The following is a 25,199-nucleotide window of genomic DNA, read 5'->3' as shown; positions in this document are numbered from 1 at the left end:
TGAGGTCTGACACTCTTGGTGGGGGGAGAGTAACTCGAGCCAGGGAAGTGTCTAGCTGTGCTCCTATAAATAAGATACGCTGTGACGGCGATAAGAAAGACTTTCCAAAATTTACCGTTATGCCTAGAGAGGAGCAGAGGCTGATGGTGTAATCCCTGGCTTGCAGAAGACGATACTCGGTGGTGGTGGATAGGAGCCAGTCGTCTAGATAAGGAAACACCCGGAATCCCCTTCGTCTCAGGTGAGACGCTACTACTGCCATGCATTTGGTGAACACCCTGGGGGCTGAGGTGAGACCAAAGGGCAGAGCGCGAAACTGGAAATGACTGGCTCCCAGCCGGAAGCGCAGATGATCTCTGGACGCCCTGGCCATCTTGATATGGTAGTATGCGTCTTTGAGATCTATAGAGCACATCCAGTCACCCTCCTGCAGAAAAGGAAGGATTGACTGTAGCGTGACCATCCGGAACTTTTCCTTTTTCACGAAGGCATTTAGTTTGCTGAGGTCCAAAATTGGCCTCCAGTCCCGTTTTCTTTGGAACTAAAAAGAACCTTGAGTAAGTTCCGGATCCTATTTGGTCCGCCGGGACTGGTTGGATGACTCTGTTTTCGAGCAACCTTCTTATCTCTACGGTTGCCTGGTCTCGCAGACTGGGTGGAACGTCTGGGAGCTTTTTGGGGTTGGGTGGCATTCTGATGAATGGAATGTTGTAGCCTCTGGTAACTATGATTTTTACCCAGGAATCTGATGTAAGATTTAGCCAGGCCTCTGGGTATAGCGCCAAGCGACAACCGACTGCCTCCAGAGTAAGACAGTCGGGCCTGCACTCAGGAGTGCTGGAAGGGCTACCCAGAGAAAGTATCTCTGTCGCCCTGATTTTGCGGACCCCCTCTGCCGGCTGGGCGGCATCTTCCATTTCTTCCCCCTCCTCTGCCTCTGGACGGGGCCTCACTTTGGGTGGGCTGAAAAGATCCCTGAGTCTTTCGGAACCAAATTTTTCCGCCTCGTTGCCCTATGGGGTAGGGTCTAGATGGGGAGGAAAAACGGACCCCTACGGCAGACAGGGTCTTCCCTTCTTGCTCACACCTTGTGAGTGTCTCCTTTACTTTGGGCCCAAACAAGGAGGCACCATCAAAGGGGGCGTTGGCAAAGGAAGACTTGAAGGCTTCCGCAAAGGAGCATAAGCGCAACCAGGATTGCCTCCTTAGGGTGATCGTTGAAGCTGCCGCTCTACTCGACCCTTCGGCTGCGTATGAAATCAGCCTCATGGACGAGTTCACTATGGAATTTAGGGTGTTAAAGTTGCGCTGTCACTTTCTTGGCGACAGCAGCATCTGTGTTTCCCTGGAGAGTATCTCCCAGTTCCTTAATGAGATCTCTCTGTAAACGTGCGAAATGTGTAAGGTAGTTGAGCGATCGGATGGAAAAAGTCGCAGAACTAAATACGCGCTTCCCATACCTGTCCATCGTCCTGGAATCCTTATTAGGGGGATGGACAGAGGAAGATGATTCAGACATCTTCTTCTTAGTGTCCGCCGCCACCACCATAGTATCCACGGGAACTCCTTTTGTAAGGTAAGGTTTGTCCTGGGGGACCGTCATGTATTTGTTTGGCTTGCGGGGGACTGGTTCCACTGTATCGGGCGTTTCCCAAGCCCTCCGGGCTATTAAATCCACGAGTTCGTCAAATGGCGGGGTCACCCAGGAGGTAGAAGGTTGAGCCCCAAATGCCTTCAGCAAGACCGATTCATCCACAGAAGGGGTAAGGGTATGCCAGTCTCCCCTCTGTTTCAGGATTTCCAAAATGTCCGCAAACGAGACATCTTCAGAGGGGGACGTGGGGACCCTTCTGCTTCATCCAAATCGGTATCAGATGTGAGAGATTCCTGGGGGGAATCAATGTGCCTCCTCTTGCACAATCGTTTCCTTGGAACATCCTCAGCGGGGGCTTCTGGGGATGCATCCGAGGAACCAGGGTCGCCCTGTGGGGCTGTCTGAGGCATTGGGTCTCGACGCCTGGTAGGGACTGAAGGCACAGAAGCAGAACGCGGGCCTTTTGGGGAAGGAGAAGAAGAGACTGATGATGTATGTGTCTGATCAGACAAGACCTTCCTCATGATGTCGAAGGCACCGGTGCCCCGATCCGAGGATCCGACCCGATCCGAAGATGGTGGTCATTTCTCTGGAATCGGAACCATGGGCTCCGACACCGAGGACGGATCCGAACTGATCTGAGCCGAGGCACCGAGGGGAAGAGTCGGAACCGACATCTTGGTTCGACTGTCCCCCCCCCAGAACCCAGGAAAGATCTTCGGCTCGGAGACTCTCCGGCTGGTTCCGAAGGAGTCGAGGTCAACGGGGCCGATAGCGCTACTGGAGGCTTCGGCACCGAAGGCTCTACGATCATCGGTTCTTCGATTCCTAGCTCTGATGACTCAATGGGTCTCGGAGGAGGAAGTGTCGAAGGGACAGGAATAGTCTCGAGTTTTGAAACCAGCTGGGACGAAACCTCGATTAATTTGGACAGAGCCGAGTTCTCCATTAGCTTCTGTACCACTCGGTCCACATCAGAGTTGGAAAGCGGCCTCGAAGAACGGGTCGAAAGGGCCGAAGCCGTCACAGAGCGAAGGATAGAAGGCGGTGGTACCTCTGACAACGGCTCCAAGACCTGAGTCTCGATCAGACACAAGCGCTCGACGCCTGGCACCGAGGTCATAGGAGCCGACGTCCGAATCTGGAAAGAGGTGCTCGGAGCCGATGACTTGGGCTCCAACACTCTTGAAGACTTCGACCCCTTCGAAGACTTGGACACTTGTTCAGCCTTGTCCAGGGCCTCTTGAAATTCGGGTTTAAGCAACCCTCTGTCCAACAACTTCCTGCGTCTTTCCAGCATGACCCTCCCACTAAAGGAATGACAAATGGAACAGTCTTCCTGCAAGTGGAGAGGGCCAAGACAGATGCAGGATGAGTGGTTATCAGTAATGGACATCTTCTGTCCGCACTGACATCTCTTAAAGCCTGATTTGGCTTTCTCTGACATTTTGAATATATATGTATATAGTATATGTCCAAAAACACAGCACACTTAGAAACAACACACTATATAAATATGTGTGTAAAATTTAAATGTCTATAATAATAATAATAATAAACCAACAGTTTAACTCTAACCTAGTATATAATAGAAATATCCAAAACACAGAAGAAAAAAGAGTTAAGGCAACAATTTACAAGGACTATGTAAAATACTGTCAATCCTGACAGAAAAAACCGCAGGCCTTAACTAGTAAAAGTTAAACTATCTATTCTACCTAAAATACACTCTCAAATAACACTAGTACACTATATTACTTATAAAAAATCTATTTTAAACACTAAGAACTAACTATAAGTTGAGAAAATATAGAAAAATATACTGGCCTGAGCCTCTCATATGCGATCTACTGCTAGCGGCAAACTAGATCTGAGGGTTAGCACCTGAGGATCATGGGATATTACTGTGCCTCGAGCTTTCTCGAAGATGCGGAGCTGGTGATGCGGCCGACTCAGAGCCGAGGATCGGCTCCGAACCCGTGTGTAAGAACAAACGGCGAGATTGAACAATTTCACATCATGGGTTCTGCAAAGAGACAAGTTCAGTTCTCTCCTGCATCCAAAATTAAAGAAACCCATACACAAACACACATCTATCTATCGCTAAATGTCTATGTCTATTTACACACACACATAGATAGATAGATAGATAGACAGACAGACAGATATGATAAGATATGTTAGATATAGTTATATGCATACAGAACTCCCCACTTGTGGGACTCCAGGTCATAACGAGTAAGCCAGGCAAATGACAGGGATCTCAGAGTAGAAGATCAAAGAGGGGATTTTCCATGTCCTAGCTGATATCACCTGCATTAGTAGTCAAATAAATAAACAAACAAATTAAATAAATAGCTAAAATTAATTGCTAAGGCATGTTCTGAGAAAGCTACTTTTTTATGATGCAGTTAGGGCAGGCCCTCCATAATCATTCTGCATTCTGACTCTTATCCTGCAAACATTTATTGGTCTCTAGCAAAATGCTCTGGAAAAGAAACAATTTTTAATTACTTCTGCATTCAATATCTTACCTTGCAAACATTTCTAGGTCCCTAGCAAACTGCTCTGAAAAAGAAAGCAGAAAAATATTATACTTACACAATGAAATGTTTTCTCACTGAAATTTTCAATACAGTTTTCAATACAGCATTACAAACGCAAAGTAAAAGTTAGCCGATTACCAAAAAACATTGCTGCATCTATAGTATATTAACACGTGATGATGCATTGACAAATACTTAAAAACTAGAAGTGTTTTACAGGGTACTAAATAAATCACCAATACACATTTTAACACAGTGTTATGATAAATAACACCATCTTATCAATGCTGCTGAGTGGTTTTTGCTAATTAAGGCTACTTCATGGAATTATAAATCTTCATAATTGTATCAGCTTTAGTTAACATTCAATCTGATTTCATTTTATGTCCACATATACCAACTCAGAGGTCAGACTAACTGGACATTTTTTTTTTTTTGGTTGCTTTTCTACCGCCACCATCTGCTGACCATCAGCCCCCCCTCTGCCAACTGGTGCACTCATCCCCCCTTCGTAGAGGCCAAAAGTTGACCTAGAGGATTTGTCAGCTAGGCAGCCATCAGTGGGTTTTGTTATTTAGTACTAGTCAACTATGTATGCCCTTCAAAAAACATGCTAAGTTTTTCCATCTCAAAACTCACCAAAGAATGGAGCTGTGGGCAGCAGCAAAGACTCTACATGGTGCCCTATAGGGGAAGAGTTGCACAGACCAACCGCTTTTGGCATCTACTGTGGTGCACAGTATCTTCAAGATAGGAGAACACGAATTACAGACTGCGTGCCTTGGCAGGGTTAGATACTCGACTGAGTAAAATATGGCTCCAGGTGATTCGGTCATGTTGACTAATGCCACCAAAATGGGCATGGGTAGTTAACCGTGATAAATCGGTTCAGAACCCAACCTATGCCAGGGACCCATGCTAATGGTGGGAGGAGTGTATGTGCCCCTATTGGCCAGTGTGTGCCCACCATAAAGCCCAGCAGCCCTGTGTCAATAAGCTACTGGCCAATTGGTGTCTAGTTGCCCAGGCTGGGTTACCTGGGATAGCTCTTTTGAGCAAAAGCTGGACATAAAACCAATCAACCTGCCAAACATGCACTGCGAATTGCTACACTTAAAGTAGGTTCACTGAGAGAACGTAGCTTGGAAGTAGATGACATGATGATACAGAGGAGGCTGGACATTCTATGTATCCAAGAGACAAGATGGCAGGGCAGTGCAGCAAAGCCACTTGGCTTGGGATCCAGAGTCTACTACTCGAGATGGGGACAGGCTAGAAATGGTGTGGGAATTGTGGTGAGAGAGAGGAATGGTGTGGGAATTGTGGTGAGAGAGAGGCTTCATTAGGCAGTGACGGATAACATCAGAAATTGTGACAGACTCATGGCAGTCAGACTCCAGTGTAATGACCGAGCAGTACTCAATCACAGCCTATGCCCCACAACAGGGTTGTGATAGTGAGGGGAAAAAAAAAAAAAAAGAGTGCATTCAGATAGCAGTTTCAGGACCTACTAGATAAAGCAGGATAACATGAAGTGGTGTTGATAATGGGTGACTTGAATGCATACATTTGGACAGACAACAGGATAGGAGGACTGCCTGGGTCCACATGGGTGGGGCAACAGGAATAAAGGAGGAGAAGTCTTTCTAGACTTGTGCCTGGCAAATGGCTTCACAGTAGCCAATACATGGTTCAGAAAGAGAGAGACCATCACAAGATCACATACAAGAGTAGCTAATATGAAACTCAGGTAGACTTTCTCCTAGTAAGGAAAAGGCAGTGGGGTAGAATCCATGATTGCAAAGTCATTCTCAGTGAAACAGTTGGCCCACAGCATAAACCACTGGTTGCCACAATCAGTTGCAAGCAGTGGTCACAGAAGGCTCTAAGGTCAACAGAGACCAGACTGAAGACCTGGAAGTTGACTGGAGAGAAAGTACAACAGTTCAAGGAATTACTCAGGGTTCTAGCACCCCAAGAAGAGGAGGAAATAAGTGGAGTTGAAGAAGTATGGCAGCGCCTCAAAACAGCATGTGTGAGGACTACAGAACAGATATGTGGCCAAGCCAGGTATGGAAATAAGGTACATAAGGAAAGCTGGTGGTGGGAATGCAGAAGTCCAGGAAGTGATCAAAAGAAAGGAGGAGTGTAGGAAAAAATGGGAGATAGAAAAGACTGACCAGGCTAGGAAGGAATACTGGTTGGCTAACAAAGAAGTTAAGAAAGGAGTTGCAATAGCAATGAAAAGGGCATCTAAGGCATTCTACCAGCTTCTGGAACGTGACTCAGCAGATGGTACAAAGAAACTATATCAGGTTGCAAGGCAAAGACAGAAAGATAAAGATGATAGTCAGACACCTTTCATAAAGTGATGCCAGCAACAACCTGCTCACCAGTCCACAGGACATCAAAGGCAGATGGAAGGAATATTTCCAGCAGCTTCTGAATGAAGAAAACCCCCCAAAAGCTGTACTGCCCCAGAAAGAGCCTACGATAAGAGAAGAAGAGGATCCCATCCTAGAAGAAGTAAGAATAACACTAAGGAAAATGAAGTCAGGGAAAGCAGCAGGCAGACATGAGGTTACAGCAGATATTATAAAGATGCTGGGTGAGATAGGGGAGAAATAGCTCCTGAGGATACTCATAGCAGAGTGGAGGGAAAGACATATTCCAGATGACCTGAGAATAAGCATACTCATGCCAGTGTACAAGAACAAAGGGGACATACACAACTGTGGGTAGTACAGAGGCATCAAACTCATATCACATTGCATGAAAGTTCTGGAGAGGGTGATTGATAAATGGATATGCAGAGCAGTAGAATGTAAGATTGGTGATGAGCAGTTCAGATTCAGATCAGGATCCAGCACAAATAACCCAATGTTTGCAGTGAGATAGACAGTTAAGAAGAAGCTAGAGATGAGGAAACAGTCCAACTGGGCATTCCTAGACATGGAGAAATCATATGACAAGGTCCCAAGAAAGCTGATCTGGGCAGTACTGTGGTGGTTCGAAGTCCTGAAACACTGGCAGAATTATTGAAGGCTATGTACAAGGACCCAATGACTCAAGTATGAACAGTGTTCAGCCTCACAGAGGGGTTCCTACTGGGAGTGGGTGCACACCAGGGTTCAGTTTTGAGCCTACTGCTGTTCATACTGGTGATGGACTACATTAGCAAACAGGTTGGAGGGGACAGATCAACAAAGTTACTGTATGCAGATATGTGGCATTACAGGCAGACTCTGAACAAGAGCTTCAGCAACTTATAAGGGAATGGAATGCAAAACTGAAGACACATGGGATAAAACTAAGCATAGACAAGACAGTGATAATGGCAGCAAATTGGGGAAATCAGAAGACACTGAGAACTGAGATAGAAGGGAAGACAGTGGAACAGGTAAATAGCTTTAAGTATCTGGGAGGGGTGGTTGAAGAGATGGGAAGTCTGAATGAAGAGGTCAAAGCTAGAATCAGAGGGCTGCAGCCAAGGGAACCCACAGGATTTTTTGCAAGGGGGTGCAAACCCCGAGCCCCACCCACACAGCTTCCCCCTGCCAACACAGCCCCGCCCATGTCCACCCATCCCCAGCCCTGCCCACACAGCCATTCCAGTGTCCCATTACTTGGCTATTTCTCCCCATTTGCCGTGGACACTGTTCAAATCTCTGTGTACATACTGTTTTATGCTTTAGTTCTACAATGATTACAGACATTTGGATTTAATTTACAACTTTTATTTCAAACGTTATAGCCCAAACACTGATAGACATTTGCTAAACCTAAACAAAGCAATACAGACTTGGCATTAAAGCTTCTCTACCTTTGAAACTCACATTCACTGAAACAGCATTGAAACCAACATTCAAAGAAAATGCACCTGGCCAGTGGCAGGTTATTTACCTTTGAGCTGTTTTCAAGCAATAGGCTTCTTGCACACTTTGTTAGGGCCATGCAAAAGTTCTTTGATTCACCTGATTGTATTAATTATAATACAATTGAATTATATCCCTTGTATTATACAGCAACACTTTGAGTGTATTTTAAATTTATAGTTTTGAACATTTTTCCAGTAAGCAATGAAACAAAACGTACAAACCAATAATGACAAACTGCCCATTTCAGAACATTTCAACCATAAAAGGCCACTCATTACAATCCACCAATATCAGTCAATATAATCTCTGCCGAAGTAAAAGTAATCTGAATAAGTCCACATTAAAGATATCTGAAACTAATAAAGAACCAGATGCAGAAGTCAAACCACAACCACAAGTAAACCAAAAACGCTAGGAGGGTGAATGTGGGATAAACGCAGCTCGTCCGAACAAATTGCAAAATGTAGTGAAGCACTGAGACCAAAACTTCTCATTAAGGCATCGACAATTTATTCAGTAAAATCCACACACGACTACATAAGAGTTAAGCGCTTTCAACTGGAACACAAGCCAGTCTTCTTCAGAACTAAAAAACAGTGTTAGATGTGGAACATTTATACTGTAATACCTGCGGTTGGAAATAACCGCGCCAAAAACCTTTTGAAATATTTAAAGTGGCAGCACCATTTTCCAAAAAGCAAATAAAACAGCTATTAGCGTAAACCATCATCTTGTACTTAAAACACTTAAAACACATAAAACACATAACAACACTAACTTGTGAAGGTGCAATAAGAATTCATAATAAAAGTTCATAATAAATAATGCTATATTTGCTTCTATAATATTCAAAAGATTGCAAACTAACTAATATTAATGTGATGCTTTAAATATACTAAATGTATACAAGATCTAACCATTAAAAATCGAAAAATAATGTTATTATATCCCAATACATGCATAAAAATATATGGATGGATGTAAAGTGCAATGTGAACTATAATATAATAAATATAAATAATCATATATAAATATAAATCCACATATACATATTAAAAAATAACCTTCGTATGCATATTAAAATTAGATTTAGAGTATGAATATAATATGAATATAATAACTATATGTGTGTGTGATATTATTATAAATATATACATATATAAATATATAAATATATAAATAATTTATACATAAAGATTAAAACTTGTGTACTAGTAAATATCATGTATTATTATATATTATTATATCAATAAGTAATTGGGCCAAGTGTATATAACACCTTACCTAGTCTCATCAATTATGTTCTAAATAGTCATAAACAATTAAAAAATATATTACAATATGAACTGTAATTCAATGAAATAATATTTAATCACTTATGAGAAAAGGCTCAATGCTAATGAAATCGTTAAGGCCTGGAAATCTTGTAGCATCGGTTTTGATTTGCCATACACTTTCTTTCAATGCTAATTGATTCTTCCAATTTCCTTCTTGCATATCTATTTGATCAATAATGGCAAATGTAAAACTGTGTCCCTCACCTTTATCTATAATATGTCTGTAGAGGGCATTTTTTGTGTCCATTTTGCGTATTTTGTAATAACGTTCATAAATACGCTTTTTGATTACCCTTTCCGTTTTTCCTATATAATATGCCTTGCATGCTTTGCAACTGGCGATATAAACCACTTGTTTACTATTACAGTTGCCTCTCAAACATCTAATCACTGTGTGGTTTATATCTTCCAATATTATTTTTTCTGCTTCATTGATATAACAGCATTGTCGGCATGTTCCACATTTTGTACTTCCACCCTTTCGTTTCACTACTGAACAATTCTTTATTTCTGTGTATTCCAACATTCTCTTAATATTGGGCGCCACCTTATATACTATTCTAGGTGCATTTCCTACCTTAACATTCAAATTGTTGGAAATAATAACATCCCAATGTCTATTTAAAATTGCTTTAACATAATGCACATATGGAGAATATGTAAGGGCACAAACTCTATTAAAATTGTGTTGTAACTCCTTTACCTTACTAGTACTATCTAAATACTGGGCACCTAATAATGGTTTATATTTTTTGTCCCACTGAGATATAACATACTGTGAGGTACGTTTAACCATTCGAACCGGGTAATCCCTCTCACCAAACATTTTACATAATATTTTAATATCTTCCTTCATAATATCCAAACTAGAAGACATTCTTGCTATTCTAATACATTGTCCTTTGACAATGTTTTTAAATGTATAAGGGGGATGATTGCTACTGTATGCAATGTAATCATTCGAATACGTGGGTTTCCTATATATTTTAGAGGCAAAACCCGTATCCGTATGCCAGACAAATGTATCCAAATACGCTATTCCTTTACTACTGTAATTGAAAGTAAATTTTAAAAATTCAGTAGTACTGTTAAGGAAATCAATAAACTCTCATATCTCAGATTCTGAACCCTTCCATAACACAAATAAATTGTCCAAAAATCTTGCATAAAGTTCAATTTTATCATAAAATCTACTTTTAAATAGGTGTTCTGTTTCCCATTCCAGCATGACCATGTTAGCAAATATAGGGGCACAAGATGCTCCCATGGCCACACCAGTTTGCTGTCTAAAATATTCACCCTGAAACGTGATGTAATTGTGATCCAGGACTAAAGACATAAGTTCGGTAACTACACAGATTTTGTCCCAACTAAATCCTGAAAACTTTCTAAGGCTGTTGGTAAAAAATTCTAGCCCTATATTTTTAGGAATACAAGTAAACAAATCAACCACATCAATAGTGATGAAAATGTAGTCCTTATTCCATTTATCTGCACTGAGTTGGCTTAGGAAACTCCATGAGTCCTTCATGATGTGTGGTACAGCATTATATATGTGTTTAGTCCAGGTATCGATCAGAACACCTATATTAAATGTTTTTGATCTCGAACCTGACACTATAGGTCTATATGGTGGGTCTTCCACTGATTTGTGAATTTTAGGTATCCCAATGATCTTAGCAAGTACCGGATAATCTGTTCTTATAAACGTATATATGTCATTACTTATCCTATTGTCAATCATATATTCTTCTATTATAAGATCTATTCTTCTATGACCAATGTTAACCGTTTAGGAAATTACCTCATAATTTCCAGATTCATATAACCAATTATGCATTTTGAGTTGTAATCAGTGGTGTAACTAACAACAATGCCTCCGCTATCAGGCTTCATAATACGAATGTCTTTATTACCTATTATGTGATGTAAGCAGCTCCTTTCTTTTTCAGTGAGATTATCCTGCCTATAGCATTCTTTATGACTATCTTTAGAAATATCATTCTTTAGCCAGTAAACATCTTTACTAACCATCTGTTCATAGCAATGTATGTGGGGATGGTTGGGCGGTACAAATGTACTTTTCTTTTTTAGCTTATTATGTTCACATACAGGAGTATCTGGCGCTTTATCATCAAAATGCATCGCCAGGTTGAGCCTCCTACAATACAGTTTGATTTCTTTTATGGTATCAACTATATTCAAACCTATGGTAGGAACAAATTTCATTCCTTTGCTCATTAAACTGATGAACTCGTTCTCTATAGGAACATCAGTATAGTTATACACCTTAAAACCATTGTGTATTGTCATAATCTGATGTGTTATTTCATTCATATCAACACTGTCAGGAATTCTTACTTGTAACTTGTTGTTATTTAAACTTTTATCATCTACTGTATCACTATTGCTGCTTAAGGTTTTCTCACTTCTTACTATAGATCTATGAAGCTGCGGAGCTCTTAATGGTGGTACTTTAATAATTGCTGTCTCATTTATTTCCACCTGTTGAATTGACTTCTTTGTTTCGGAGCTGGAAAGAATCTGCCCCCCCCGAAAATTTTCTTCGAATCTAGCACTCCTTGGTCTCTCACTATAACTTGTAATTCGATCTCTGGTATCCAACTTCCTATCAGTAGGCCATATATAGGCACGATCTTGCTCATAAACTTCCATGTCCCTCAATAATTTCCTATTTTTTCTCTCATATATGCCCTTTGCTTTCTCTTGTGCATCACTAAATTGTTTATTATATAAATCTTTCCATTTATTAAAATCAGGATGCTGGATAATTGCATTATTCATACTCTCTAATTCATTAGTCATTGAACTCATCTTTTCATCATTATATTTAATTAATGTTTTTATATATGTGAATCCAAAACTGTCAAATAGTTGATTAAACTCACTTTTCATTTCTTTGCTATAATTAATACCTAAGGGGAGTTTAAAAAATCTAATACCCTTGGGTACCAACTTCATGCTTAGACATCGAGACAAATAAGCGATATCCAATTTGGTATTTTTATATGATAAAAGCTTCTTGCCAAAATTATAGATCATATCTCTCACCGAGCTCTGTTTAAAATTATTTACATAAAAATTAACATTTGTTTCACCATTCACATTATGTAAAAATTCATACTCATCACATAAAAATTTGTCCATCAAACAATCTGAAGCATCATCATTAATACTGTTGTTACATAAAATGTGTTTTTGTCCATGTTTATTATGTCTATAAACATTGTCAGTCTCTGTTCTTAAATGAGGACTTGACATTTGAGGTAATTGTGAAACAGTACCTTTTTGTCCATAGTTGTATCGTCGTTTAACATTACCATATGGTTTAATAAATTGTTTGTCCTTAGGTCTAGCTCCCAGCTTCTCCGGTGGGTTTTTACGAAAGCTGAAGTCAAATGTATGGTCATTCCCTGGGGAATCACAAAATTGTCCGTTTCTACTGAACTGCCCTTCATGGCTCAATGGAGAGCGCATTATATCCTGTACTGGATCACATTGAACACTAGGCAATTCGATGCACACACCAGGGTTATCTACTTCAGTTTCCTGCAGGATAGCAGGAAAAACGCGCTCCGGTGTGTCATGAAATGTTAAGTCAGTTGTAATCTCTTGTACAAGAATACAATCTTGTTGTTGAATAAATTCAGAACACTGCACATCATTAAGTTTGGCAAATACAGTATGCCTCATCAGTTTTGCGGATAGCCGCTGGAGGATTAGCGGCTAAAACAGTATTGTTCTCACCCTGTATGGAAACCTTCTTACGTTCGGAACATCGGCTCTGCGTTTATCCCACATTCACCCTCCTAGCGTTTTTGGTTTACTTGTGGTTGTGGCTTGACTTCTGCATCTGGTTCTTTGTGGCGCCATGGCAGGCAGTGCGGGAGAAACGCCAGCTTTATTGTCGGACATAGAGAACGGAGCTTTACTGTCGGGTAAAGTTATTGGTAACCTCAGAGCCGATGTTACGGCTTTACAAAAGGACATTTCCAAATTGACTTCTTTGGTTATGGAATTACTTTCCGAACGTAAGAAGGTTTCCATACAGATTGTATTCTTGTACAAGAGATTACAACTGACTTAACATTTCATGACACACCGGAGCGCGTTTTTCCTGCTATCCTGCAGGAAACTGAAGTAGATAACCCTGGTGTGTGCATCGAATTGCCTAGTGTTCAATGTGATCCAGTACAGGATATAATGCGCTCTCCATTGAGCCATGAAGGGCAGTTCAGTAGAAACGGACAATTTTGTGATTCCCCAGGGAATGACCATACATTTGACTTCAGCTTTCGTAAAAACCCACCGGAGAACCTGGGAGCTAGACCTAAGGACAAACAATTTATTAAACCATATGGTAATGTTAAACGACGATACAACTATGGACAAAAAGGTACTGTTTCACAATTACCTCAAATGTCAAGTCCTCATTTAAGAACAGAGACTGACAATGTTTATAGACATAATAAACATGGACAAAAACACATTTTATGTAACAACAGTATTAATGATGATGCTTCAGATTGTTTGATGGACAAATTTTTATGTGATGAGTATGAATTTTTACATAATGTGAATGGTGAAACAAATGTTAATTTTTATGTACATAATTTTAAACAGAGCTCGGTGAGAGATATGATCTATAATTTTGGCAAGAAGCTTTTATCATATAAAAATACCAAATTGGATATCGCTTATTTGTCTCGATGTCTAAGCATGAAGTTGGTACCCAAGGGTATTAGATTTTTTAAACTCCCCTTAGGTATTAATTATAGCAAAGAAATGAAAAGTGAGTTTAATCAACTATTTGACAATTTTGGATTCACATATATAAAAACATTAATTAAATATAAAGATGAAAAGATGAGTTCAATGACTAATGAATTAGAGAGTATGAATAATGCAATTATCCAGCATCCTGATTTTAATAAATGGAAAGATTTATATAATAAACAATTTAGTGATGCACAAGAGAAAGCAAAGGGCATATATGAGAGAAAAAATAGGAAATTATTGAGGGACATGGAAGTTTATGAGCAAGATCGTGCCTATATATGGCCTACTGATAGGAAGTTGGATACCAGAGATCGAATTACAAGTTATAGTGAGAGACCAAGGAGTGCTAGATTCGAAGAAAATTTTCGGGGGGGCAGATTCTTTCCAGCTCCGAAACAAAGAAATCAATTCAACAGGTGGAAATAAATGAGACAGCAATTATTAAAGTACCACCATTAAGAGCTCCGCAGCTTCATAGATCTATAGTAAGAAGTGAGAAAACCTTAAGCAGCAATAGTGATACAGTAGATGATAAAAGTTTAAATAACAACAAGTTACAAGTAAGAATTCCTGACAGTGTTGATATGAATGAAATAACACATCAGATTATGACAATACACAATGGTTTTAAGGTGTATAACTATACTGATGTTCCTACAGAGAACGAGTTCATCAGTTTAATGAGCAAAGGAATGAAATTTGTTCATACCATAGGTTTGAATATAGTTGATACCATAAAAGAAATCAAACTGTATTGTAGGAGGCTCAACCTGGCGATGCATTTTGATGATAAAGCGCCAGATACTCCTGTATGTGAACATAATAAGCTAAAAAAGAAAAGTACATTTGTACCGCCCAACCATCCCCACATACATTGCTATGAACAGATGGTTAGTAAAGATGTTTACTGGCTAAAGAATGATATTTCTAAAGATAGTCATAAAGAATGCTATAGGCAGGATAATCTCACTAAAAAAGAAAGGAGCTGCTTACATCACATAATAGGTAATAAAGACATTCGTATTATGAAGCCTGATAAAGGCGGAGGCATTGTTGTTAGTTACACCACTGATTACAACTCAAAAATGCATAATTGGTTATATGAATCTGGAAATTATGAGGTAATTTCCCTAAACGAAGTTAACATTGGTCATAGAAGAATAGATCTTATAATAGAAGAATATATGATTGACAACAGGATAAGTAATGACATATATACGTTTATAAGAACAGATTATCCGGTACTTGCTAAGATCATTGGGATACCTAAAATTCACAAATCAGTGGAAGACCCACCATATAGACCTATAGTGTCAGGTTCGAGATCAAAAACATTTAATATAGGTGTTCTGATCGATACCTGGACTAAACACATATATAATGCTGTACCACACATCATGAAGGACTCATGGAGTTTCCTAAGCCAACTCAGTGCAGATAAATGGAATAAGGACTACATTTTCATCACTATTGATGTGGTTGATTTGTTTACTTGTATTCCTAAAAATATAGGGCTAGAATTTTTTACCAACTGCCTTAGAAAGTTTTCGGGATTTAGTTGGGACAAAATCTGTGTAGTTACCGAACTTATGTCTTTAGTCCTGGATCACAATTACATCACGTTTCAGGGTGAATATTTTAGACAGCAAACTGGTGTGGCCATGGGAGCATCTTGTGCCCCTATATTTGCTAACATGGTCATGCTGGAATGGGAAACAGAACACCTATTTAAAAGTAGATTTTATGATAAAATTGAACTTTATGCAAGATTTTTGGACGATTTATTTGTGTTATGGAAGGGTTCAGAATCTGAGATATGTGAGTTTATTGATTTCCTTAACAGTACTACTGAATTTTTAAAATTTACTTTCAATTACAGTAGTAAAGGAATAGCGTATTTGGATACATTTGTCTGGCATACGGATACGGGTTTTGCCTCTAAAATATATAGGAAACCCACGTATTCGAATGATTACATTGCATACAGTAGCAATCATCCCCCTTATACATTTAAAAACATTGTCAAAGGACAATGTATTAGAATAGCAAGAATGTCTTCTAGTTTGGATATTATGAAAGAAGATATTAAAATATTATGTAAAATGTTTAGTGAGAGGGATTACCCGGTTCGAATGGTTAAACGTACCTCACAGTATGTTATATCTCAGTGGGACAAAAAATATAAACCATTATTAGGTGCCCAGTATTTAGATAGTACTAGTAAGGTAAAGGAGTTACAACACAATTTTAACAGAGTTTGTGCCCTTACATATTCTCCATATGTGCATTATGTTAAAGCAATTTTAAATAGACATTGGGATGTTATTATTTCCAACAATTTGAATGTTAAGGTAGGAAATGCACCTAGAATAGTATATAAGGTGGCGCCCAATATTAAGAGAATGTTGGAATACACAGAAATAAAGAATTGTTCAGTAGTGAAACGAAAGGGTGGAAGTACAAAATGTGGAACATGCCGACAATGCTGTTATATCAATGAAGCAGAAAAAATAATATTGGAAGATATAAACCACACAGTGATTAGATGTTTGAGAGGCAACTGTAATAGTAAACAAGTGGTTTATATCGCCAGTTGCAAAGCATGCAAGGCATATTATATAGGAAAAACGGAAAGGGTAATCAAAAAGCGTATTTATGAACATTATTACAAAATACGCAAAATGGACACAAAAAATGCCCTCTACAGACATATTATAGATAAAGGTGAGGGGCACAGTTTTACATTTGCCATTATTGATCAAATAGATATGCAAGAAGGAAATTGGAAGAATCAATTAGCATTGAAAGAAAGTGTATGGCAAATCAAAACCGATGCTACAAGATTTCCAGGCCTTAATGATTTCATTAGCATTAAGCCTTTTCTCATAAGTGATTAAATATTATTTCATTGAATTACAGTTCATATTGTAATATATTTTTTAATTGTTTATGACTATTTAGAACATAATTGATGAGACTAGGTAAGGTGTTATATACACTTGGCCCAATTACTTATTGATATAATAATATATAATAATACATGATATTTACTAGTACACAAGTTTTAATCTTTATGTATAAATTATTTATATATTTATATATTTATATATGTATATATTTATAATAATATCACACACACATATAGTTATTATATTCATATTATATTCATACTCTAAATCTAATTTTAATATGCATACGAAGGTTATTTTTTATATTTATATATGACTATTTATATATTTATATTTATTATATTATAGTTCACATTGCACTTTACGTCCATCAATATATTTTTATGCATGTATTGGGATATAATAACATTATTTTTCGATTTTTAATGGTTAGATCTTGTATACATTTAGTATATTTAAAGCATCACATTAATATTAGTTAGTTTGCAATCTTTTGAATATTATAGAAGCAAATATAGCATTATTTATTATGAACTTTTATTATGAATTCTTATTGCACCTTCACAAGTTAGTGTTGTTATGTGTTTTATGTGTTTTAAGTGTTTTAAGTACAAGATGATGGTTTACGCTAATAGCTGTTTTATTTGCTTTTTGGAAAATGGTGCTGCCACTTTAAATATTTCAAAAGGTTTTTGGCGCGGTTATTTCCAACCGCAGGCATTACAGTATAAATGTTCCACATCTAACACTGTTTTTTCGTTCTGAAGAAGACTGGCTTGCAGTTGAAAGCGCTTAACTCTTATGTAGTCGTGTGTGGATTTTACTGAATAAATTGTCGATGCCTTAATGAGAAGTTTTGGTCTCAGTGCTTCACTACATTTTGCAATTTGTTTGGACGAGCTGCGTTTATCCCACATTCACCCTCCTAGCGTTTTTGGTTTACTTGAAACTAATAAAGAGGTTGTTGCTAGAAAACAACTGTATATTTCAGTGTTTCATCTACAAATTCAGTGCCTGCTGCCGTCAAAGAATAAATTGCCTATGTTAAATTAAAAAAATGGTAAGCTGGTATACTGCAATAGAAAATGGATGGCAAGCTGAAAAACAGGTTCATAGTTACTAGGCATCTCATCCAAATGAGGACATCCTCAGGACTGCAGCACTCTGCCCCCTTAAAATACAAATGTACATGCTGTAGGAATAGAACCACGAGCCCTCTACATTAAGATGCAAGTATTCTACCTGTGGTGCTACTAACACAGCTTTAAAACTTTATACCACAATAGAGATACCATTTGCTAAACAAAACAGTTGCACATTGTAAATAGACTTAGCATGAGCAGCAGTAAACTTCGCTTCCCTTAAAGCTCACAGTTCCTTGAAAATAAATTCCACCTGCTAACTCTAACTTGTGCATTTCACTTTCTCTCTCTCTCTCTCTCTCTCTCTCTCATGCACATAAACCCACCACACCCCTCAAGGCCTCAACCTTAGTGCAAGAAATCTGGACAAAGCCTAAAATAAATAGGGACAGATTACAAATATGGCTCTCATAAACTTAGAAAATTGCAAGAGTAACATGATTTGTGTTAGTATGCATTTTTCTAAATGATATGACGTCTAAAACAGAAATGTCTTTCATTATTTAGCAACTTCAATCCTTTTTAGGAGGAATATGGGGCAAAAATCTGGACATTCTGCAAAAACCTGGACAGCTGAGGGGTATGCTACCTCCCTATTACACACACACACACACACACACACACACACACACACACACACACACACACACACACACACACACACACACACACACACACACACACTCTACCTCTCAATCTCTTAGCACAAGACATCTGGACAAAGTCTGTTATAATTAAAATAAAACTTGCTGGATACACACGGCACGTAACTCTTTATTTAGAAACAAATGTGAGCGCTTTCGCAGAGTCCTCTCTGCTTCATCAGACGTCTGATGAAGCAGAGAGGACTCTGCGAAAGCGCTCACATTTTTTCTAAATAGTTACGTGCCATGTATATCCAGTGAGTTTTATTTTACTTACTGCTTCTTCATTATCGCTGGTTACTTCATCCAGAGTCAAGGACTTTATTTCTGTATTTTAAAGCCTGTTATAATCTTGGGGACAAAGGTGCAAAACTAGGAACACATTTAGAAAGTTGCTAGAATAACAGGATTTGTGTTAGAATTTATTTTTCTGAAGGGTATGAAGACGTGAAAGGTATGACACTCCTATATTCCTACCTCCTTAGAAAGTGGATAGAACAACACTGTTTGCATTAGTATGCATTTTCTGAGGATATGAAGTCTAAAACTCAAATGTCTGCCATTATTTTCTCAGTGATTTGTCAGAAAAAGCACAATTTTATGAGAAACAGACTGAAAATAGGAGGCAAAAATCTGGATAATTGCGAGGTATGACCCCCTCTTACACACACTCCTACCCCCCTCTTACTTACACATACGCACACACATACAGACCTACCTACTACTAACGCACACGGACACACCTACTTCTGTGCAGCTAAGCATACTAAATTCCCAATTCCCTTACACACACTTACTTCACGTCTGTGCACTTGGTTTACTTAAGTTAGCAAAATAGTTTCCATAGTGAATTCCAAAATTTAAATAAATATATGGTCCTATTTTCCATTTGTACTCAATAGGCTACCATTTACAAAAACAAGGAAGCCATCTAAAGATAACATTTAATTTCAAGTCACATGGGAAGTTTATAAAAGCTCCAAAGGTAAGCGATGGTGGTTAGCATCAAAAATTATTAATGAGACACATACATACCATTTTACATTAAGTTTTACTTAACTTCAGTACACATTTGCAGGACATGTATTAGCACTATATTAATTGAACAGATAAACCATTTTGCAACTCTACCTATTTCAAAAAAATGCATCAACTACTAACATAAAATACATATTTGAAACTGAAACTAAGAAAACGTTCAATCATGCTAAAAAAAACAACAGTATATATACACTGCTGACACTCAAACTTTTCTGAGTTCTGATGAAGTTCCTTTGAATGTATAGAACAAAAGCGCTCAACTTTTAAAACAAGTTTCTAAGCATCAGCCATGTATTTAGTGCAAGTTTTTTAGCACCATTGGACGTTTTTTCTTGGTTTCAGTTTGTGCTCTTTTGGTATTTCACTAGTATGTCTTTGAAACTCCATAAACTATCAAAGACTGCAAGCTTATAATTATCCATCTCAGCCCAAAATGTTGATCAACTAGTAAGTAGGTGTACATTAACAGCATGATTTTCTGCTAGTAGGTCGCACCACATAACACCATGCAGGATATTCAGAGCTCTCACACATCACAGAATCTCATAATTTTAATTTCTCATTGTGATATACTTGGCTGTAGAAAATGCTATAAAACTAATGTTCAAACTCATCAGTTTTTGAACTTTTTGTCTTGGGCTTACTGCAGACATCTGATATCTCCTGGGGGTGGGAGGTGAGTGGTGGTGCCTGGTCCCAAAGCACAGCTACACTACAAAGGACGAGAGTGCTTCTTCTGCAGCAATATTAGTGCACGTGCTTTCACATGCATGACCCACTGCTGACATCCACAAATAATGCCTCAACATAATCTCCTGACTGACAAATCATGACTGAGCAAACCTCTGCTAGTTCCATCCTGCTCTGCCACCCTCTAGCATTAGGTCCACTACTCAATCCTAATTTAAAAACATTTTAAACCTAAATATTTGCTGCAGGCTATCAAGTCAGCCATCTAATCCAGAACACAAAAAAGTTTCTTCATTTACAACTAAGTGCCACTTTACAAACTAATGTATTTTGGGTAACTTCTACAAGCACAGTAACACACACATTATAAACAAGCTTCGCTTTAGGTTATTGGCCATGACACCGGCAGGACGCATCATAAAATAATAATATACATCACCTAATCGCAGATATTGTGACTTGGGATTACAGCAGGTGCAAACCAACAACTTCCATCCTGTACTCACAACCTTATACCCCTACCTGCACATCTAATTTAAAAATGAGCACTCCTTTCTACGCACTGAAGTGAACATATACTTCCTGTTACACACTGAAGTGAAAATATACTTCCTGTTACACACTGAAGTGAACATATACTTCCTGTTACACCTAGCTGCTATGAAAAATGTACTTAATGAATATCACATCTATAACCACCCTATTTTACAGCAAAAAATGTGTTCCTGCTTCTATAAGCATTGATGTTCTGTTACCACCACATACACTGCTACCTTACAAATACAAAAGCATGCCTTCAACTTATTCTGCATTCAACAGTATAATTTTTTAGGACCATGACTACAAGCAGAAGCACCTTCATAACAGAATAAAATAGTTTCACAGACTACTTATTTTAAAGTTGTTTACAGGAAGCTACCTTTACTGCTTCTGTTTACAACTGTTTTTCACACACAACATACACATGTTCTGTGGTACAACCTTCTGTAAAGGCCCACAGATGCCGTATCTTCCATTATTAAATTGTTTTTTCAATTATTAAAAGTGGAATGTCAAAGTTTGTGCAGATCATCTCATCACCTTAGTTCAATATACAGCTTTCCTTATCTTCCCCTACTGGCCTGCTGCTGGATATCAACCTCCTAAAGTCACAGTCACAACATACAGTTGTCTAACTCGAACCTCCTTTACCAAGCTGTCAATACGGAAGTACAACATGACGACTAGCATTTTCTCATTGGATCTCAAGTGATACATATGCACAGTCTAACTGTCTAGCTATTGTAGACAAAGCAAAAAGCAAGACCTAGCATTACACAGGAGATCAGCAACAGCATCGCTAGCATACTGTATGCCTGCAGCCACCCCCACTCTGACATGTAAATTCAAACCCAGCAAACGTGGAACAGCTCTGCACTGTTATTCTGCTGCAAGAAAACTAGCAAAGACCCCCTGAGCTCTGCAGGAAAATAGTCTCTATACACGAATCACCTCAGCCACTACCAAAATAACCCCAAGTGTGCAGCGACTGTCCCATCTCAGCACCGCACCTAGCAACAGTGCTGACAGGACGCAGGAAGAGAATGGCTGCCACAAAAATTCCCAATTCCGTTACACACACAGACATCTACACCTACTTTTGTGCAGCTAAGCATACTAAGTTCCCAATTCCCTTACGCACACTTACTTCACGTTTGTGATCTGTGCTTTGTATAAATTCCCTTACTTCAAAACGTCCGTGCAGCACTGTCCATGTAAATTCTCCATGACGTGGGGGACAGGAAGACGCAATTTCAAATTAGCGCGGGTCGGCGGACAGGAAGAACAGGATGCCTGCACACACAGATGTGATGTGACCAGACCAGCAGAACTGCAGTTTTTGTCCCTCCCCCACTCGTCTTGCTAATTAAATATAATAACTCTGAGATCGCTCAACAGATCCAGTGCAAAAGGCTGCTTGCAGACAGTTCTGCCATTTTTAAAGAAGAATGCAAAAAACTTTTTTTGTAATTTAAAGAAAATGAATCTACCAGTCAGCCTGTTCCAAGGGGGTGCAAGTGCAGCCCCTTGCACCTGCCTGCGGGCACCCATGGCTGCAGCCAACTGGCATAGAGTCTCAGGTGAAGTCTAAGAAAGAAGAATGCCAAAGAAGCTGAAACGTAAGGTGTACAAAACAGTGGTGTGACCAATACTACTGTATGGTACAGAAACATGGGCAGTAAAGGCAGATCAGATGAAGTAGCTAGAGGTGATGGAAATGAAGTGCCTGAGAAGGGTGGTAGGTTGCACACTGTGGAACAGACGAAGAAATGAGGACATAAGAGCAGAAGGCAAAGTAGCTCCAATTGCAGAAAAGATCAAAGAGAGCCGATTATGGTGGCTCGGACATGTGCAGGAAAGCAGAAGGCAATCTGGTGAAGAAGATTTGGGAAAGACAGGAAGAAGGTAAGAGGAAACGAGGACATCCAGCAAAGAGGTGGATGGAGTGTGTGAAAGATCTGCGACAATCAGGCATGAGTGCTGAAGAAGGCAGGAGTGTGTGGCACTGCACCGAGAGAGATTGTGACAGTTAACACAATACCCAGACTCCATGTAGAAAATAGGTAAAAAGGGGCTGGTGATGATGATTTAATGATTTACACTACACAGGCTAGAGGTCTTATTCCCTTCTTCAAGTGGGAAGTCAAACAGGAGAGCTATAAGAATGTGGCAAAGTGACTCAGTCAGATACTTGACTAAAGCGCTTAACTTCTTGTTTCTACATATTTTAACGTTTTATATTGCTGGAGTTTTGGAGACTGTCTGTGCATCCTGTTTGTGGTTTATGTTATCTAATCGTGGTTTTCTACGTGTGTTTGGGATATAAAATGTTTTTCATACAATCAAGGCTCCGTCTCTTTGGTGAAGTCACCCTACTTCTACATCTTCTTGGTTTGTGTTTGCCTGACTTGATTTGACTTTGAAACTACAATGTAAGGATGGGGCACTATTCAAGATATCTGCCTATGCCCCACAGCAGGGCTGTGACACTAAGGAAAAGAGTGCAGTCAGACAGCCATTGCTTGGACCTACTAGATAAAGCAAGACAACAAGAATTAGTGTTGATAATAAATGACCTAAATGGACATATCAGGACAGACAGGAGAGAATATGAAGACTGCCCTGGTCCACATGGGTGTGGCAACAGGTATAAAGAAAGAGAAGCCATTCTAGATTTCTTTCTGGCAAATGGCTCGATGGTGGCCAACACATGCTTCAGCAAGAGAGACAGTCACAAGATCACATACAAGAGTGACTAACATGCAACTCAGGTACACTTCCTCCTACTAAAGAAAGGGCAATGGGGTAGAATCAGTGAGTGTATCCCTAGTGAATCAGTCAGCCCACAGCATAAACCACTGGTTGCCACAGTCAGCTGCAAGCAATGTTCAGTGATGGCACTAAGGTCAACAGTGACTAGGGCTGAAGATCTGGAAGCTGACTGGAGAGAAAGCACAAGAGTTAAATTAATTACTCAGGGCTCTAGTACCTCAGGAAGAATAGGAAAGCGGTAGAGAGGTGAAGAATAGCAGCACCTCAATACAGAGTATGTGCAGAACAGATATGTAGCTGAACCAGGTATGGAAATAAGTTACATAAGTCCAGCAAGTCTTCCAAAGAAAAAGAAAAAAATGAAGGAAAAAGTGGAAGACAGAAAAAAAAAACAGACCAGGTTAAGAAGGAATACTGGTTGGTTAACAAAGGGGCTAAGACAGGGATTGCAATAGCAAAGAACAAGGTATCTTACCAGCTTCTGGAAAGTGACTTGGCAGATGGCACAAAGAAACTCTATCAGCTTGCAAGGCAAAGACAGAAATATGAAGATCGTCAGACACCCTTCATAATGGATGCCCGCAACAACCAGCTTACCAGTGCAAAGGAAATCAAAGGAAGATGGAAGGAGTACTTTCAGCAACTTCTGAGTGAAGAAACCCCAGAGAAGCTGTACAGCCCCAGATACAGCTTACAACTGGAGAGAGAAGAGATGGAGCCATCCCTAGATGTAAGAACAGTACTAAGAAAAATGAAGTCAGGGAAAGCAGAAGGCTCAGATAAAGTCACAGCAGATATGATCAAGATGTTGGGTGAGATACGAGAAAAATGGCTCCTGAGGGTACTCATAGCAGTATTTACACCGGATGAGAGGAGAATAAGCATACTAGTGCCAAAACAACTGTGGGCAGTACAGAAGTATCAAACTCCTGTCACATTGCATGACAGTTCTGGGCAGGGTGACTAATAAATGAATACGCAGAGCAGCAGAAAGTATGATGGGAGATGAGCAGTACAGATTCAGATCAGGATGCAGCACAATCGACCCAATATTTGCACTGAGACAGATAGTTGAGAAAAAAGTAAGGATGAGAAAGTGTCTATCTGGGTGTTACTAGACTTGGAGAAAGCAGATGACAAGGTCCCAAGAAAGCTGATTTGGGCAGTTCTGCTGTGGTCTGAAGTCTCTGAAAGAGAATTAGTGCAGGCTATGTACAAGGACCCAATGACTCAAGTACAAACAGTGTTCAGTCTCACAGAGAGGGTCCCAGTCAGACTGGGAGCGCAAGAGTTCAGTTCTGACCCC

At 39.3% G+C, this 25,199-nt stretch overlaps 1 protein-coding gene across 2 annotated transcripts in view; it reads right to left on the bottom strand.

Moving 5' to 3' along the window:
* CENPS (centromere protein S) overlaps positions 1 to 25,199 on the bottom strand; it is a 769,124-nt gene that overhangs the window by 387,380 nt on the left and 356,545 nt on the right. For both annotated transcript variants that reach the window (XM_044063150.1, XM_044063149.1), the window contains exon 3: positions 4,129 to 4,162. In XM_044063150.1, the coding sequence (XP_043919085.1) occupies positions 4,129 to 4,162 (34 nt within the window). The remainder of the gene's footprint in view (positions 1 to 4,128; positions 4,163 to 25,199) is intronic.

This window comes from Protopterus annectens, chromosome 2.part1 (assembly GCF_019279795.1).
Source record: "Protopterus annectens isolate FY-2018-M chromosome 2.part1, PAN1.0, whole genome shotgun sequence".
Lineage (NCBI taxonomy): Eukaryota > Metazoa > Chordata > Ceratodontiformes > Protopteridae > Protopterus > Protopterus annectens.
The sequence above is the reverse complement of the archived record's forward strand: the minus strand, read 5'-3'. Positions and strand labels throughout refer to the sequence as shown.